This window comes from Perognathus longimembris, chromosome 7 (assembly GCF_023159225.1).
Source record: "Perognathus longimembris pacificus isolate PPM17 chromosome 7, ASM2315922v1, whole genome shotgun sequence".
Lineage (NCBI taxonomy): Eukaryota > Metazoa > Chordata > Mammalia > Rodentia > Heteromyidae > Perognathus > Perognathus longimembris.
Genome location: NC_063167.1, coordinates 71,036,814 through 71,052,831, shown reverse-complemented (window position 1 = coordinate 71,052,831; position 16,018 = coordinate 71,036,814). Strand labels below are relative to the sequence as shown.

General features: G+C 53.7%; 1 protein-coding gene across 1 annotated transcript; it reads left to right on the top strand.

The window, feature by feature from the left end:
• Positions 1 to 1,869: 1,869 nt before the first annotated feature.
• On the top strand, positions 1,870 to 12,224 carry Trim45 (tripartite motif containing 45). The gene is made up of 6 exons (XM_048351859.1): positions 1,870 to 2,765; positions 4,983 to 5,710; positions 7,090 to 7,219; positions 8,311 to 8,425; positions 10,962 to 11,088; positions 11,771 to 12,224. The coding sequence occupies exons 1-6, from the start codon at positions 2,302 to 2,304 to the stop codon at positions 11,917 to 11,919; spliced, it is 1,713 nt and encodes a 570-aa protein (XP_048207816.1). The 5' UTR covers positions 1,870 to 2,301; the 3' UTR covers positions 11,920 to 12,224.
• Positions 12,225 to 16,018: the final 3,794 nt, after the last annotated feature.

Sequence of the window (16,018 nt, the reverse complement as noted above, 5' to 3'; positions counted from 1 at the left end):
ACCGCTGCCCATATTCCCAGCCTGGTACCCCTCCTCTGTTATTAATAAACAACAAATGGGGGAATGTTAGCATTTCCCTAGCCTCAGGTCCTCAGCTCCTCCCACTAGACCCCAGACCCATCCATACCTAATGAGCCACTCCTACTCACTACCTAACTACTTCCCCTTTACCCCCAGAGAGAAGCTGCCACCTGGATAAGGTGCAGACTCCATGTAGCTCCCTCTCCCGTGGGAACTATGGCCCCACTAATAAACCTCCTTATGAACCTTCTTCTCCTGCCTGTGATTATCTCCGCATGGTCCTCTGGGATGGCCCATACCTATGCTTTCACTATGCACAGGCAAAGGGACTTTATTGAAAGCAAGCTCCAGCTCGGTCCAGCACTCCAGCACGGCGGACGGTGGCCCCTACCTCTCAAAGCAGGGGATTTTTAAAGACAAAAAATCATAAGCAGGGGTCCCATAAGTTCATATGCATTTGGCGTTACAGGATGGGTTACTGAAGAGTGCTCCCTTACATGATTGATTAGGAAGTCTAAGGGGTCTCTTGGTTCCTTATCTTGACTCACATCTATGTTTGCCGGCATCTGGTTTTTCTTAACTACCATTACATTAGGATTAAGGCGACCTGACAGCATTCTGGAACGTTCTGTTTTATTACTATTCTGGAAACTCGGCCAGAGGCTCTTTCTGGAAGGGTTTCTATGGTCTTTGTCACCCAGCTGTGGGAACCATATTGTTTGCTTCTAGGGAAAGGGGGGGGGAGGGGACAGCAAGCAGTAAGCAGGTTTACAGAAGCAGAATATGCGGTTAATATCAGTTAATACATTTTTCACTCCTTCACTATCACTTTGGGCTTTTTGGTGGCTAACTGGAGCTAAGTCTCACGGACTCTCCCGCTCAGGCTGGTTTCCAACTGCGATCCTCAGACCTCAGCCTGGAGATCGCGGTTGTGTTTTTTCTTCGAGGCCTTCTTCGCCGTCCTAGGCCCCGGGATGGAAATCTGGACTTGGGCCTAACCGGACGCCGGCACCCAGTACGGGTTTCAGGGTCGAAGAGAGTGGGCGCCTCCGCCGGGCCCACAGCCCGCTGTGCCCCCCCCCCCCGCCCCCAGCCCGCTCGCGGCGCCATTGTGACCGGCGCGGCGTCCGTCTCCGCGGCGCCCGCCCGCGGGTGCTGGTGAGGCGCGCTGCACCCCCTAACCCTCACACGGCCGTGCCGCCAACTCCGGGCCCCCGGGGCCTCCGATCCCACTCCTCGGCCCAGTGGCCTCCAGGAACCGCTCTCCAGAGCCAGACCCTGAGCTGCCTTGTCTCAAAACCATCTCAGACGCCGGGGGGCCTCCCGATCCCGGCAGGCTCCCCGAGGCCTAGGCGGCGGGTAGCAAGAGAAGACGCCCACGCCGCCTACAACTCCCAGCATGCTCCGGGCCACGTCTTAGGACTGACAGCTCCAACCACGGACGGCAAGGCCGCAGTGATGTGACCAATTGGAAGGCGCGAAGGAGGCCGTCCCAGCAGCACGTCAGCGCGGCCTTTTCTGTGGTCTTGAGGCCTCTCTGGTCGCTGGCGATAAAGAGCTAATCTTCGTTAAATGGTGACACTGGTTATACTAAATCGCTCAGTCCAAGACTTACTCCCCATCCGCTTTGGCCTTTAGTTTGATCCCTACCCCGCCCCCCCCCCCGCCGCGCAGGAGGGGCTGGCGAGGTGAAGCTTATCCAAATCTTATTGGGTGGTGATGGTGTCACTCTAATGGACTACGGTAGGACCGCCCCCGGGCAGTGATTGGATGGCCTGGAGCCAGCCTGGGTTGTGATTGGTGCGAGCTACCGGGCACTCTGCGAGGCCCCGCCGGGAGGCCGTGCGGCGGAGGAGCCCGAGCTCTGGTCCGCCCTCCGCAGGAGAGTGCGGGGACTCCTTCCCACCGCGCGGGGAGCGCTTGTCGCGTGTGCGGGGCGGGGTCGGCTGCGGGCCGCGCGCGGGCGGCGGCGGAGGGCGTGAGATGCGGGGGCAAAACCGGCTGGGGTTGTAGCTCTGGACACCTAGCCGGGCAGGACGAGGACGCGTCCGGTTATGGGATGCCCTGGACAGGCAGGGGCGCTACCTCGGATCCCCAGTAGATCTGCGGGCGGGTCCTCGGGGCCGTCCTCCCCCGCTTCCCGCCCGCCCCTCTGCGCCCCGGGAGGACCCCCATGGTCCCTGCTCTTCTGGAAACTCTCCCTGTGGCTGGGCTTCGTCGGCCGCGACGTTGCAGCCCCGCTCGGGGCCGGTTTTGATCGCGGGCACCGAGGCGAGGGCGATGTCGGACCCCCGGGTGCCGGCCCAGCCCTCCGTACTCAAGCCCCCCCGGGAGGCCGCCCCGGGAAAGACCCACTGCCCTTTGTGCCTGGGGCTGTTCAAGACCCCCCGGCTCCTGCCTTGCCTGCACACGGTATGCACCACGTGTCTGGAGAAGCTGGAGCCCTTCTCGGTCGGGGACGCCCGCGCGGGGGGCTCTGACGCGAGCTCCGAGGGCTCGGGCCTCCTGGACTTCGGGCCGCGGGTGGGCATCCTCTGCCCTGTCTGTGATGCGCAGGTGGACCTGCCCGCGGGCGGGGTCAAGGCCCTCACCATCGACCACCTGGCCTTGAACGATGTCATGCTGGAGAGCCAGAGTGGGGACGGCCCCCGCCTGGCATGCGACCTGTGCGGCGACAGGGGGGTGGAGAAGAGGTGTCAGACCTGCAAAGCCAACCTCTGCCACTTCTGCTGCCAGGCTCATAGGTAAAGGTGGGGTGCCCAACGATGGGATGCCCCTCTCGGCCCAGCCAGGGGGAAGGGAGGCAGTGGGAAGGAAAGCATTCTTGGCCCACACTGGTGGCTCACGCCTGTAATACCAACTACTCAGGAGGCTGAGATCTGAGGTTTCTGATTCAAAGCCAGCCTAGACAGAAAAATCTTAGGCCAGCCACCAAAAAGCCAGAAGTAGAACTGTGGCTCAAATGGTAGAACCTTGAGCAAAATTCCCAGTCGAGAGAGAGAGAGAGAGAGAGAGAGGGAGGGAGAGAGGGAGAGAGGGAGAGGAGGAGAGAGGGAGAGAGGGGGAGGGGGGAGAGAGATTTCTTAAATATCACCAAGAGCTAAAGAACAATATCTTATCTAAGGGGTTTCCCTGGATAACTAAATAGAGGTTCACTTGGTCAACCTGATAGAATGATTATAGTAATAATAGCAGTAAAGCTTCACATAGTCTCTGCGTGTGTGCACCATGCACTAGTACGGGGGCTTGAAGTCAGGGCCTGGGTGCTGTTCCTTAGCTTTTTCATTCAAGACTAGTGCTCTACCACTTGAGCCACAACTCTGCTTACAACTTTTTGCTGGTAACTTGGAATTAAGGGTCTGAGGGCTTTTCTGCCCAGGCTGGCTTTGAAGGGCCTTCTGAGTAGCTACAGTTACAGGCAGGAGCCACCTGCACCCAACCTTCACGTAGTCTTTTTCAATTTACAGAGTACACTCACACTCACACCGTCCACCACTTGTGTGGTAAATAACTGTAGCGTGTAGTGGAGAAACAGGAGAAGAAATAATAGCAGAGATTCTGCCCTTGCCTTTTTTGACCCTTGCAGCTCCTGCAGAAAGGCACCCACTGGCTTTGTCCCTATGTACTGGGGCAACTGAGGCTCAGCAATTTGGGATTTGCCAAGGAGCCACAGGTGGTGAGAAGAGAATCAGTCCAGATGTTCTGACTCTGGTCTGTGCGCTTTGTATTTATTATGCATGGTGCCATCTCAGTATCCGTGTCAGTTTTATTAGCAGAGGCTCAGCCTTGGCCAGTGCCTTACAAGGTGGTGAGTGGGTGGACTGGAGAATGGATGGACTGTAGGTACTGATTGGGATATGGATTTTGACAGTTTGGTCAGATGGATCACTCTTGTCCCTTCTTCCCCCACCAAACTAGGACATCGGGATATAAAATCACCAAGGCTTTAGGATTCACCCAGATTAGTTTTTCACTTCTGGCTTGCATTTGTTGCCTCACCAACAGGCCAGGTTTCTAGTTTCCACTCTATTTTTAACTCATGTCATGGTTGCTAAGACTGTCTTGTCTCACAGCCAAACAGCTGCCTCTGTTTTCTCAGGAGCCTCTCTTCTGGTGCCAGGATAGGCCCTCAGGTTGAACCGACTGTGGCGTCAGGGAACTGAACAACCATGGTGGCTTCGTGGGGATTTCCCTGTGTCTCTACAGGGAAGGAAAGAGTGAGGGTGCCTTGCGTGGGGGCCCGCGCAGGCATGCACAGGCATTGACTCCATGTGCGTTATGCTGACAGCACTAGGAAGTCCTATCTGCTGATCAAGGGGTGTGGGTGCTGGCAGGGGGAATGCTTTAATAAAATCTTAGGAAAAAGCCAGATGAGACTTTCTTTGAGGGCCAGCTACCTACTTTGGTTGGTGCACTAGCAGCTGCAGTTTGTATCTCTTGGTGCTGGTTTTCCATTAGTTCTAGGTTTGGGAAGCTGGCTACGTGGCTCTCTCTTGTCTAAATGTGCCTGGTTAACTCTTGGGGACAGTTTGGGGAGGGGTGCATGTTGGTTCTGAGGTTGAACTCGGCCCCACCCTCTTGCTTGGCTTTTTCCCCTCAAGGTTGGCAGTCTACCACTTGAATTACACCTCCACTTCTGGTGGTCAATTGGAGATAAGAGTCTTAGGGGCTTTACTACCTGCCTAGGCTGGCCTTGGGCCTGGATCCTCAGATCACAACCTCCACAGTAGTTAGGAATGCAGCAGCCTTGAGCCACCGTGCCAGGTAGCCTATTACCACCTGTTTTAAGTCACAACCTGAGTGGAGCCCGCTAGGCAGGTGTTGTCTCCGGGGCAGAGGAGTGAGGAGTCTGTGCGGCCTGGCAGTGGGGGAGCTTCCGTGGCGTGGCTCGGATCTGCGGAGCCTCGGGCCGCCCTCGCCCCTTCCCGTGACCCTCACGTCCCGCTCGGGTTGGTCCGCAGGCGGCAGAAGAAGACCGCTGAGCACGCCGTGGTGGAGCTGGACGAGCCGGGGCGGCGCGCCGGGAAGCCCGCGCCATGCCCCGCGCACCCTGCGGAGGAGCTGCGGCTGTTCTGCGAGCTGTGCGAGCGGCCGGTGTGCGGCGCCTGCGCGGCCGGCGAGCACCGCGGCCACCCGTGCGAGGACGCGGGCCGGGCGGTGCACCGGCACGGGGACGCGCTGCGGGCGCTGCTGCGAGGCGCGCGGCCTCGTCTGCGGGCCCTGGACGAGGCGCTGGCTCGGGTGCGGGGCCGGGACACGGCGCTGCGCGAGCGGGTGAAGGCCGTGGCCGCCGAGGTGCGCGCCTGCTCCGACGGCCACATCGCCGCCATCCAGGAGCACCGGGACCGGCTGCTGCGGCAGCTGGCGGCGTTGGGCGCCCGGCGCGAGCGCGCGCTGCGTCTGCAGAGCGCACAGCTGGAGCAGCTGCGCGCCGACGTGAGCGCAGGCGTGGAGTTTGCCGAGCACCTGCTGGCCAGCGGCTCCGACCTGGCCGTGCTGGTCACCAAGGGTGTGGTGGTGGCGCGGCTCCGCGCGCTGAGCCAGGCCGACTGCAACGCGCGCCCCGCCGGGCACCCCCACATCCGCTTCTGCCCCCAGGAGAAGGCCGGCCAGTGCCGCGGCTACCAGGTGTACGGGGCCCTGGACGCCCAGGAGGTGGACCCGGCCAGATGCATCCTTCAGGGAGAAGGTACAGTGGTGGTGGTGGGGGAGCCAGATAAGAGGGCCGGACGGGGTGTGGAGAGCATTGTGAGTCCTGCCTGGGCGCGCACGCCTGTAATCCCAGCCTATCCTGTGGCTGAATCTGAGGATCTCGGTTCCAAGTCAGCCCAAGCAGGAAAAGCTATGAGACTCCTATCACTAGTTAACCAGAACTGGTACAAAGAAGAATGTCCTGGTCTGTGGAGCGCAGAAGCGCCCCCTCACCGCCTCCTTAGCAAGGACTGATGTAGCTGTCCCCTTTCTGCCCCACTTGCTGGTCAGTGCAGTTCATATTCAGTTCATCTCCACCTCAGGAAATGCCTACCATGGACCCAACAACCATGCTTTGCCTCTGTTGTGTGACAGAGCATTACCGCAGGATAACAGTATGGACCCAGCCGGAGCTGGGTGAATTCTGCCTGCTCATCAAGGTTCTGAAGGGGTCTGGAGGAAGGAGGTGCACCAGGTTCAGGGTTCCTTCCCCCCCATGCCCTTCTTGTCACTTAAGCCTTCTATCCCTGTTTTGAACTCAGGGCCTAGACACTATCCCTTAGCTTTTTCAATCAAAGCTGGTGCTCTACGATCTGAACCACACATCTACTTCTGGCTTTTTGCTGGTTAATTGGAGATGAGTCTCAAGGACTTTCCGGCCTCCAACCTCTGTTTAGATCTCAGCCTCCCCATTAGCTAGGATTGCATATGGGCACGAGCCACCTGCTCCCAGCTTATCAATATTGAGAAGGTAGCAGTATAGGGGAAGAAATGGTCCCTCTGGACCTCGGGGGCCATTTATAGATGAGGGAAGTTTGTCAGCTTCACTCTGGCAAGAAATTCCTAACTCTGAGCAGGAACTCTGTCCCCAGACACGCCATCATTGGATCATACAGTGTCAGGAGTCAGACCCTCCACAGGCGTCTCCACAGGCCTCCCGCTACAAGTTGCACAGCCCCGGGTCAAGTCCCTCGTTTCATCTCCATGCTTGCCTGTGCACTGTGGATGGTAATGCCACGGCGTCATGAGCTTCCACAGCACAGGTCCCGCAGGCCCCCTGCACCCCTGCCCCGGCCAGCAGGACCTCAGCACAGGGTGGCTTGGTCTGACCATCTAGGCCAATCCTGCATGTTTTCTGAGACTCCTTAGGGTTGAAGTTAAGGTCCAGAGTCCCTGTGATCCCAGAGCAACTGTGGCCAGGGCTCTGCAGAGGCCAACCCGGGAGGGAGGAGGAGAGGAGAACAAGAAGGTGCACATGGCTGCTTTAAACAGGAAGTACCACCTCTGGTTTGAATCGGGAAGGCAAGATGGAGTCTGGGCTGGAAACACAGTAATTGCGCTTCACCCTAGATGTGGCGCTGGGTTTGTTGTCCTTAGATCTGCACAAAGCTCGGGAGAAGCAGACATCCTCCTTCACCCTGCTTTGCAAGGATGCTGCAGGAGAGAGCCTGAGCAGAGGAGGAGACCACATCAGCGTCGCAGTAGTCCCCAAAGATAAGAAAGACAGGTGTGTGAGACACGGTGCAGGGGGTGGGGACATGGTGGTGGGGGGGACGCGGTGCAGGGGGGGACACAGTTGGGGGCAGGGGGCTCTGGGGAGGGCTTTTGAGTTACTGGGGATGACTTGAGGCTCCTCTTCTTTGAGTTCATTTTCCCGCTCCACAAGGCTATGAAAAAAAAATGTGATTTCTCATCATTGAATCAAATGATCAAATACAAGGTTTTTGTGGTTTTTTTTTTTTTTTTGCTTATTTTTTTTTTTTGTGCCGGTATGGGGCTTGAAGCCAGGGCTTCAAGCTCTTGCTTAGCTTTTTCACTCAAGGCTGGCTCTCTACCACTTGAACCATATCTCCACTTCCATTTTTTTTTGCTGGTTAATTGGACATAAGAGTCTCTCAAGACTCGTCTGTCCAGACAGACGAGACCTTTGTACCTCAATCCTCAGATCTCAGCCTCTTGAATAGCGGGGATGGCAGTCACACACCACCGGCACCAACACCCAAATGTGTTTTCTTGTGTGTGTGTTAGTCCTTTATCCAATTCTCTCTCAAATATTTATTTGGCCTAATTGATTATCTTTATGCCAATATTTGGCATGGGCTGAAAAACCTTCCATGTTCAATGGATTGGTGCCATTCCTAAAATGCAGATGACTTTAGCCACTTTTGCCAGGACAGGTTTATAGTTCTGTTTCTCTGATTATCTGGCGTTGGATGTGGAGAAGGGAATGACAGATTATGAAGGTTCAACGGAGGCCTGAAAAGAAGATTAATTCCAGATTTACAGGAGGCTGAAGTCCAAGCATTGCAGTTCAAACCAGGCCAGGCAGAAAAGTCTCAAAGACTCTTATTTCCCAGTAGCCACCAAAAAGCTGGACGTGGAGGTGTGGCTCAAATGGTAGAGCACCAGACTTGATTGAAAAAGCCTAGGGACAGAGCTTAGGCCCTGAGTTCAAGCCCCAGTGCTGACACACACACACACACACACACACACACACACACACACACAGAATATTGAGCAGATGGTGTAGACCTTTCAGCCTAGAACAATAGGCAGCTCAGAGGGGGAGGATTTTTTTCACCTCTCTTTTCCGTTCAGTCCAGTCAGAACAATGGTCCAGGATAACAAGGATGGGACGTACAATGTGTCCTACACCCCCAAGGAACCTGGCATCTATACTGTGTGGGTTTGTGTGGAAGAACAGCACGTGCAGGTGAGTGTGGCCTGCTACCTGCCGCCCTGGGCGCCTCCATCCCAGACCCCGGCCCCCATCATCTTCCCTTCAGCTCCACGGAGAGCAGAGGGAAATCTCTTCTTTCTTTTCCTCACTATAGAAACAGCCCGGATTGTGCTTTTGCTCCCCTTTTTTGTACTGGTACTAGGGCTTGAACTCAGGGTCTCACACTCTCACTGAGTTTTTCTTAGCTCAAGGCTGGCACTCTACCATTTGAGCCTCAGCTCTACTTCCAACTTTTTGTTGGTTAATTGGAGATAGGAGTCTCATGGAGTTTTCTGCCCAGGCTGGCTCTGAACCTCAATCTCAGATCTCAGCCTCCTGAACAGCTAGGATGGCGGGTGTAAGCCACCAGCACCAGCGATTTTGCTATTCTCTCTGCCTTGCCTTCGCCTGCCAGTGATTGGTTGGAATTCTTAATTTGAAGACAACACCTCGGCCCTGATGGCCATCTGCCTGCCAACAAGCAAACTTGCTCAGGAAACAGTGTGGCCTTGTTCAGATTAGACTGGGATGTCACTGGCAGAGTGAGGCCCCTTCCTCTCATGGACAGTCGTTATCTGCCTATCCTTTTTATGTGTATGCATCTACGTCATTCAGGTTATTAGAACATGTCCACACCTTTTCCTGGTGTGTGACATTTTCAAAGTTGGATAATGCCTGTCCTGAGGCATCTCTCTGCTACCATTCAATAGTCCAAGATTCCCCCGGGCAGAGGTTACCTGGCAGCAGCTGAGCTGGCCAGCGGAGGGTTAGGCTCTGGGCTGGCACTAGGAAGACTCCATGGCCACAGACTGTTCACCAGCTTGGTGTGTCAGCACACGGATTTTTGTGTGCACTGCTCCAGATTTCTTCAAAGCCCAGTGCAGGCATTGTTCACACACACCCGTACCAAGGCTGGAGGTGGAACCGATTTCTTTGAATCCCAAATTGTTAAATGAGTTACACATTAACTTTCCACTACTGTGACAAAATAACTTGAGGTAACCAACTAAAAAGGAGAAAGGTTTACTTGGGCTCCTGGTTTCAGATACTTCAGTCCCACAGTCTACTTTTAAAAGAAGGGAGAGTTGGGCACCAGTGGCTCACATCTGTCATCCCAGCTACTCGGGAGGCTGGGATCTGAGGATCATGGTTCAAAGCCAGCCCGGGAAGAAAAGTGTGAGACTCTTATCTCCAATTAACCACTCAAAACCCAGCATTTCTTCTGTGGCTCAAAGTGGTAAAGCAACAGCCTCGAGCATAAGAGCTCAGGAACAGTGCCCAGGCACTGAGTTCAAGTCCTATGACTAACAAAAACTAAGAAATAAACGAAAGGGAGAAGTTTAGTCAGGCACTGGTGGCTCTTGCCTGTGATCCTTTCTACTCACATCTGAGGATCATGGTTCAAAGCCAGTTAGGGCAGGAAAGCCCATGAGTACTCATATTTTTTTGGTTGTGGGGGCTTGAACTCTGGGCCTGGGTGCTGATCCTGAGGTCCTGGTAGGCTAGCGCTCTACCACTTTGAGCCACAGCGCAACTTCTAGTGTTTTGGTGGTTAATTCAAGAGTCTCATGGACTTTCCTGCCTGGGCTGGCTTTGAACTTAATATCCTCATATCTCAACCTCCTGAGTAGCTAGGATTACAGGCGTGAGCCACTAGCTTTGGCCAAGACTTATCTTAATTGACCATCAAAAGGCCAGAACTGGAGGTGTGCCTCAAGTGAGATAGAGTGCCAGTCCTGAGGGAAAAATGCAAGCAAAAGCACAAGGTCCTGAGTTCAAGCCCCTATATTGGCAAAAAAATGTTTTTAATGAGTAAACAAATAAATAGAATTTAACATCAGAAAGGCTTCTAAGATAGGCTCTCTATGCCTTCTCGGACTGCATGGTTGTTATGCAGGAAGAGGCAAATTGCAGCACTTACTAAATCTTTTTGGCAGCTGGGAAGATTGCTAATTGGAGAATCATTAGCCTCAGACACCTAATCTTTCTCCCTTCTGTGTCTTCCCGGAGACAGGACAGGAGAGGGGGTAAAGGCCAGGAGGGTGGGAGGTGTGAGGCTTGCCCTGCCCTTGGTTAGGAAAGGAGGCTCGAGGCTGGGAAGCTGGAGAAAGGGCCACAGGCTGCCTTGCCTGGGGGTGCAGCCTAAGATTCCTGGAGAATTGCTTGAGTGGATCCCAGACACCTGGAAGCATGGGTGGAGAAGAGAACAAACAAGTGGGTGCTGAGAGATTTCCACCCCCCCCCCCCACAAGGCTGGTGGCAGGCTTCTGCTCTTTCCACCGCCTTCCTAAATCAAGTCCTTAGCCAACTCAGATGTGATTGCCGGAGGCACTGACTCTGTGGAACCCCGCTCTGTGCTGGGGTTCACTAGCTACACTGGGAAGTCGGCCCCTGGGGAAGAGAACATGGCAAAAGGCTACCGATTCCTTCATCCTGCTTTCTGTGTCTTCCTATCACAAGACACGAGGGAGCACGGTGACTCCGCTGCTGACACCCAGCGCTGCCCTGTGCTCTCGGTCTCCACCCGCAGGGCTCACCCTTCACTGTGACAGTGAGGAGGCGGCACCGCACACACTCGGGCGTCTTTCACTGCTGTACCTTCTGCTCCAGCGGCGGCCAGAAAGCCGTGCGCTGTGCCTGTGGGGGCACCATGCCAGGTAAGGGGGCACCGCTGCCCAGCAAGACACCATCATGCGGTGGCCTGCGCATCGGCCAACACAGCCGCTCAGGACCGTGGCCCCAGGCCGGTGTCTAGGAAGCTCTGTGTGTGTGTGTGTAAAAATGGAATTGTGGTGCCAGTTTCTTTGTTCTGCATGGAGTTGACAGCCTCCAGGGTTCTGAGTTCTTAGGGTTTTACAGTTCCCCATCTCTGGGGGATTCTGGCTCAGCCTATACGGGGTCCATGCAGTTGTAGAAATTCCAAATGAGTCAGATTACAGGCGCATACCTGCAGTCCCAGCTACTTGGGGAGGCTGAAATCTGAGGATTATTGTTCAAAGCCAACCCAGGCAGGAAAGTTTGTGAGATTCTTACCTCCATGTAACCACTGAAAGGCCAGAGGTGGAGCTGTGGCTCAAGTAGTAAGGCACCAACTTTGAGTGAAAAGCTAAGGGATAACATGCAGCAGGCCCTGAGTTCGTGCCCCAGGACCAGCACACGCTGGTGTGGCAGAGCCCAGGGCCGGGGGCTCTGAGGATTGGCTGTGGTTCTGAGTGTGCTGGTTCCTGAGGCTTTCCCTAGGGATCGTCCCTGCTGGGTGGAAAGGGAGGCTCCCGAGCCAGGACAGTCTCTGGCTCCATTCCCACAGTTGTCTTCTTCCCCATCCCCTCGGCTGTGCAGGTGGGTACCTGGGCTGCGGCCACGGACACAAGGGCCACCCCGGCCGTCCCCACTGGTCCTGCTGCGGGAAGTTTGCCGAGAAATCGGAGTGCACGCATGGGGCGGGGCCCGGCGCCCCAAGGAACCTGCTGAGGACTGTGGCATTGTGAGGATGCCAGCACCCACCACCCCGCAAAGCTCCCACCAGTGGACGCCAGATTTACTGAAGACCCCAGAGCCAGAGAAATACCTAAGAGACCGATGGGTTTAAAACAAAGTGCCTTCAAGTGCCTGCCTTGTCTCCTTTGTACTTGCACAGCAAGCCCAATCCATTCCTCTTAAAGGTGGATTGGCAACGTGTCTGCTCTACCACAGGGGCACCTTTGGCATACCTTTGGTATGACAGTGCCTATGCCACTGGAATCTAGAGGTCATGGGAGCTGGTCACTTAACTCCTTCCCTTCTAATGCATTGCCACTTTGGGGCTTAAACTCAAGGTCTGGGTGCTGTCCCTGGGTTTTCCACTCAAGGCTGGCACTCTTGAGCCACAGCTTGAGGTTCCAAACCTGGATCCTCAGATCTCAGCCCTGAGTAGCTAGGGTCACAGGTGTGAGTAACCACTGCGGCTTTACGGGCATGTTTTGTAGCTATTTTAATGGGATCTTGTTATTTGGGTGGGTGTCATTGGTCCCTCTGGACATGTGCAATTTTACCCTTTGGCTGGGAATATGGCCTAGTGGCAAGAGAGCTTGCCTCGTATACATGAGGCCCTGGGTTCAATTCCCCAGCACCACATATACAGAAAACGGCCAGAAGTGGCGCTGTGGCTGAACTGGCAGAGGGCTAGCCTTGAGCAAAAAAGAAGCCAGGACAGTGCTCAGGCCCTGAGTTCAAACCCCAGGACTGGCAAAAAACAAACAAACAATTTTACCCTTTGGGGCAGGGATTACAAGGAGAAAGTTCAAGCAGAGGAACTGTGTTGGAAGATCTCACACATGTACTGCAGTTCTTTTCAAGCCTGGGGTCTAGACACCTTCTGCCTCCTTTATCCTTCTCATATCTGATTGTTCAGGAGTCCTTGTGTCTCTGTACTTACAAACTGGCCTAGAAGCACCGACCCTTCAAGGGACGTCTTCCAGGTGGCAAAAGAATTCTGAGAGGATACAGCACTTTCTCAGCCCTCACTACATATTTTATGCATTCTTTTGGGACTCTTCTCATAAAGCAACAAACTCAGCCTGGATTAAAACCACTGAAATTTGCATTGTAAGATGCTTTAAGAAGTAGGTGCTTTGCCAAGTGTGGGTGGCTCACACCTGTAATTCTAGCTATTGAAGAGACTGAGATCTGAGGATTGTGCTTCTAAGCCAGCCCTGGCAGGACAGTATGAGACTCTATCTCCAGTTAACCAGCAAAAAGCTGGAAGTGGCCATGGAAGTAACTGTGGCTCAAGCAGAGCACTAGGCTTGAGTAAAAACTCAGGGACAGCACAGTTCTTGAGTTAAGGCAGCACATGCACACACACATCCACACACAGAGCATAAGCCTGCTATTGGCACAGCATTGAAGGTCGTCACACCTCCTAACCAATCCACAGGCAAATCCTACAAAACCTGCCTGACCACTGCTGGCCTTGGATACTGGGATTTCTCACCTCAGATGCCCATCGTCTTCTGACCAGTCCGCGTCTCCACCCTCACACCCCTCCAGGGCTGCCAGTAGTGCCTGTCAGAGCATGCTACTCCACTCCTCCCCACCCATGCTCCCACTCCGATTCCCCCAGGCAGCCGCCATCCACATACGGTCTGCTCTGTACTTCCATAGTTCTCTTCTCCACAGCAGTTTGACACTTTCCAACTTATAGACCATCCACATGGCCAGTTCTGGGCACACAGACTTCATACAAACAAGATTTGACAGATGGACTTTCTAGTGTGGCCCTAGTTAGTGTCTATTTTCCTAAGACCGCCCTTCTTCTAAACCCTAGCAAATCTCATTTAGCTGAAGTCCACTTGGGAAACCAGTTCTCTGCCTCCCCAGACTTGTGCAATTACCTGCACCTGAGGGGCACGCTTTGCATTTCCCGCTTACCTCACACTTCTGGGGATTTTATTTTTGCTGTGAAGCCTGCTAGATTGCATCACCCTTCCCCATGTGTCTTTACGTGAGTCAGATGGCAGAATGGTGGGTAAAAAGCTTACCGTTTATTTCAGATGAAAGAAGTTCTGGTTAATTGGTTAATACTTATCAGAGATGAAATTATATTGTAATAGGAAATTCTTCCACTCAGAGCTGGTTCTCTGCCACTTGAGCCACACCTCCAGTAATAGCTTTTTGCTGGTTAATTGGAGGTAAGTCTTACAGACTTTCCTGCCTGAGCTGACTTTGAACCTTGATCTTCAGTCTCCAGAGTAGCTAGGATTACTATGGGCATAGGCCGCAACAGAGAATGTCTGTGAGAAATCTGTGGTCTGGGTAAGGCTTGCCTTTCAAGTGTTCTGAATGGGAGCAGTGCCTTTGGCTTGGCATAGTAACGGACCCAGCTTAATCCAGCTGCTCTACCAGTGGAGTGGCCTGGAACAGGAGTGGTGTGCAGAACTACAGAGGTGGATTCAGGAACTGCCCCAGCATGAGGAAGTGACTCAGAAATCACCTTTGGGCTAGACACTGCAGCATGAGCGAAGTACAGCACCAAGAGGAGGCTCTGCTGGCATCACAGGTAAGGAGAGATGAGCGAATCACAGTCCTCTTGGATGGAGCAGTGGGATAAACACCTGGGCTGGGGCAGAAAATAAACATCTACCCACTCCTGTCTCTAAATGCAGTCATCACTCAGTTTTACTCCAGAAATAGATTTCTGTGTGTGAGGTTTGGCTCGAAGATGTGATACCTATCCTTTGATTATTTCTCAAATTTAAAATATTCTTAAATAAAATGAACTTGGACTAGACAGCAGGATGCTACTTAAACTAATTCAGAACAAGATTTTCCAGTCTGGGGATTAGAACCAAAGAATGCCTGTCAAGTACACCATTAGGGCCTGGCTGGGGGGTTCTACTTTTTCCAACATCCACAACACATGGAGACCTCACTGTCGTACAGACACTGGCCAAGGAATAATTGGGTGGCTTTTGGCAGAGCAAGGACAATTACAGTCTGAAGACATCCAGAGGGTGTTTATCTTATTGATTTATCAGATTATAGGTTGTAATGCCCGCTCCCTTCTCCACACAGACCAATTAAGAAGGCCTCGGGACCGGCATGACTGTGCTCCTCTAAGCAACTTCCCTAGTGGCCCAAGTGATCACATGTACACATCAGTGACGTGCCAGCGGGGTTCAGATGGGTGCTAACCCCTCGTCAGGGAGGAGGGCTGAAAGCTTGTAACAGCCAATCTTACATCCTGAGAGCCATTCCTTCTCAAGTGATTTGTCTTATAATCTCATAAAGGTAAATTTATCACCTTTATTTCTGGTTTTCATTAGGGCCTTATTGTAGCAGGTAAGTTCTAAAAGCAATGCTCACCTTACAAATGAGGACAGTAAAATGGGATTGGAAAAAGCCAACCAGACTTGGGGCTGGTTGAGGTTCTGAGCAGCAGGCTCCTTGCCGGGCCATGTGGTCTTCACCCCGCAAGCCTTTAGGCCTGTCCTTTAGGGACGCCTAGCCCATTGCCGCCGCCCCCCCACCCCCCACCCCGCCATCAGCACCTCTTGTCCTCACCCTTACCCAACTCCAGGAGGGATACTTCTTTCCAGGGAGAACTATGATGAACGAGGTCTGGGGAACCATTGCTGAGGGGAGAGGAAATCTGAACAATTTTGTAAAGAATCACATCACATCAAGGTCTCCAGTGTTGGCATTAGTCAAGAATCAACTGCCATAGAGGCGACCCCTAGATCTTAGTGGCTCAACACTACCTGCGAGTTGGGTACAGAGGAGGTGCATGGGGCTCTGTGTGGCCATTCAGGGACTAAGTCTGACCTGTGGTGAGAGCCTAAAGCAGGTTAGGAACCCCGACCTAGTGGGCTCACTATTCTTAGGGCTGTGCTGGCTTCCCTCAGTAAAGCACAGGTAAGAAAGTGTGAAGAAACCATCTATATGTTTGAAGATGGCAGCCTAGAAATGCGTTTTCACTTTTGTCTGTGTTTTCTGGACTACGCCCTGTCCAGTTGTGAGAGACTGAGGAGTAGAGTTCCTGGGTAGCCAGAGGAAAGGGAAATGGAAATGGGGTTTAGTGAGCACTTAGTGTTAGGTCTGCTACAGTGA

What these genes read in the sequence shown, in the direction of transcription:
- Trim45 (XM_048351859.1), top strand. Translation starts at nt 2,302, where the DNA reads ATGTCGGACCCCCGGGTGCCGGCCCAGCCCTCCGTACTCAAGCCCCCC. An exon ending in ATGCATCCTTCAGGGAGAAG is followed by an intron (nt 5,711 to 7,089) that starts GTACAGTGGTGG and finishes TGTTGTCCTTAG; the next exon opens with ATCTGCACAAAGCTCGGGAG. An exon ending in TGGAAGAACAGCACGTGCAG is followed by an intron (nt 8,426 to 10,961) that starts GTGAGTGTGGCC and finishes CTCCACCCGCAG; the next exon opens with GGCTCACCCTTCACTGTGAC.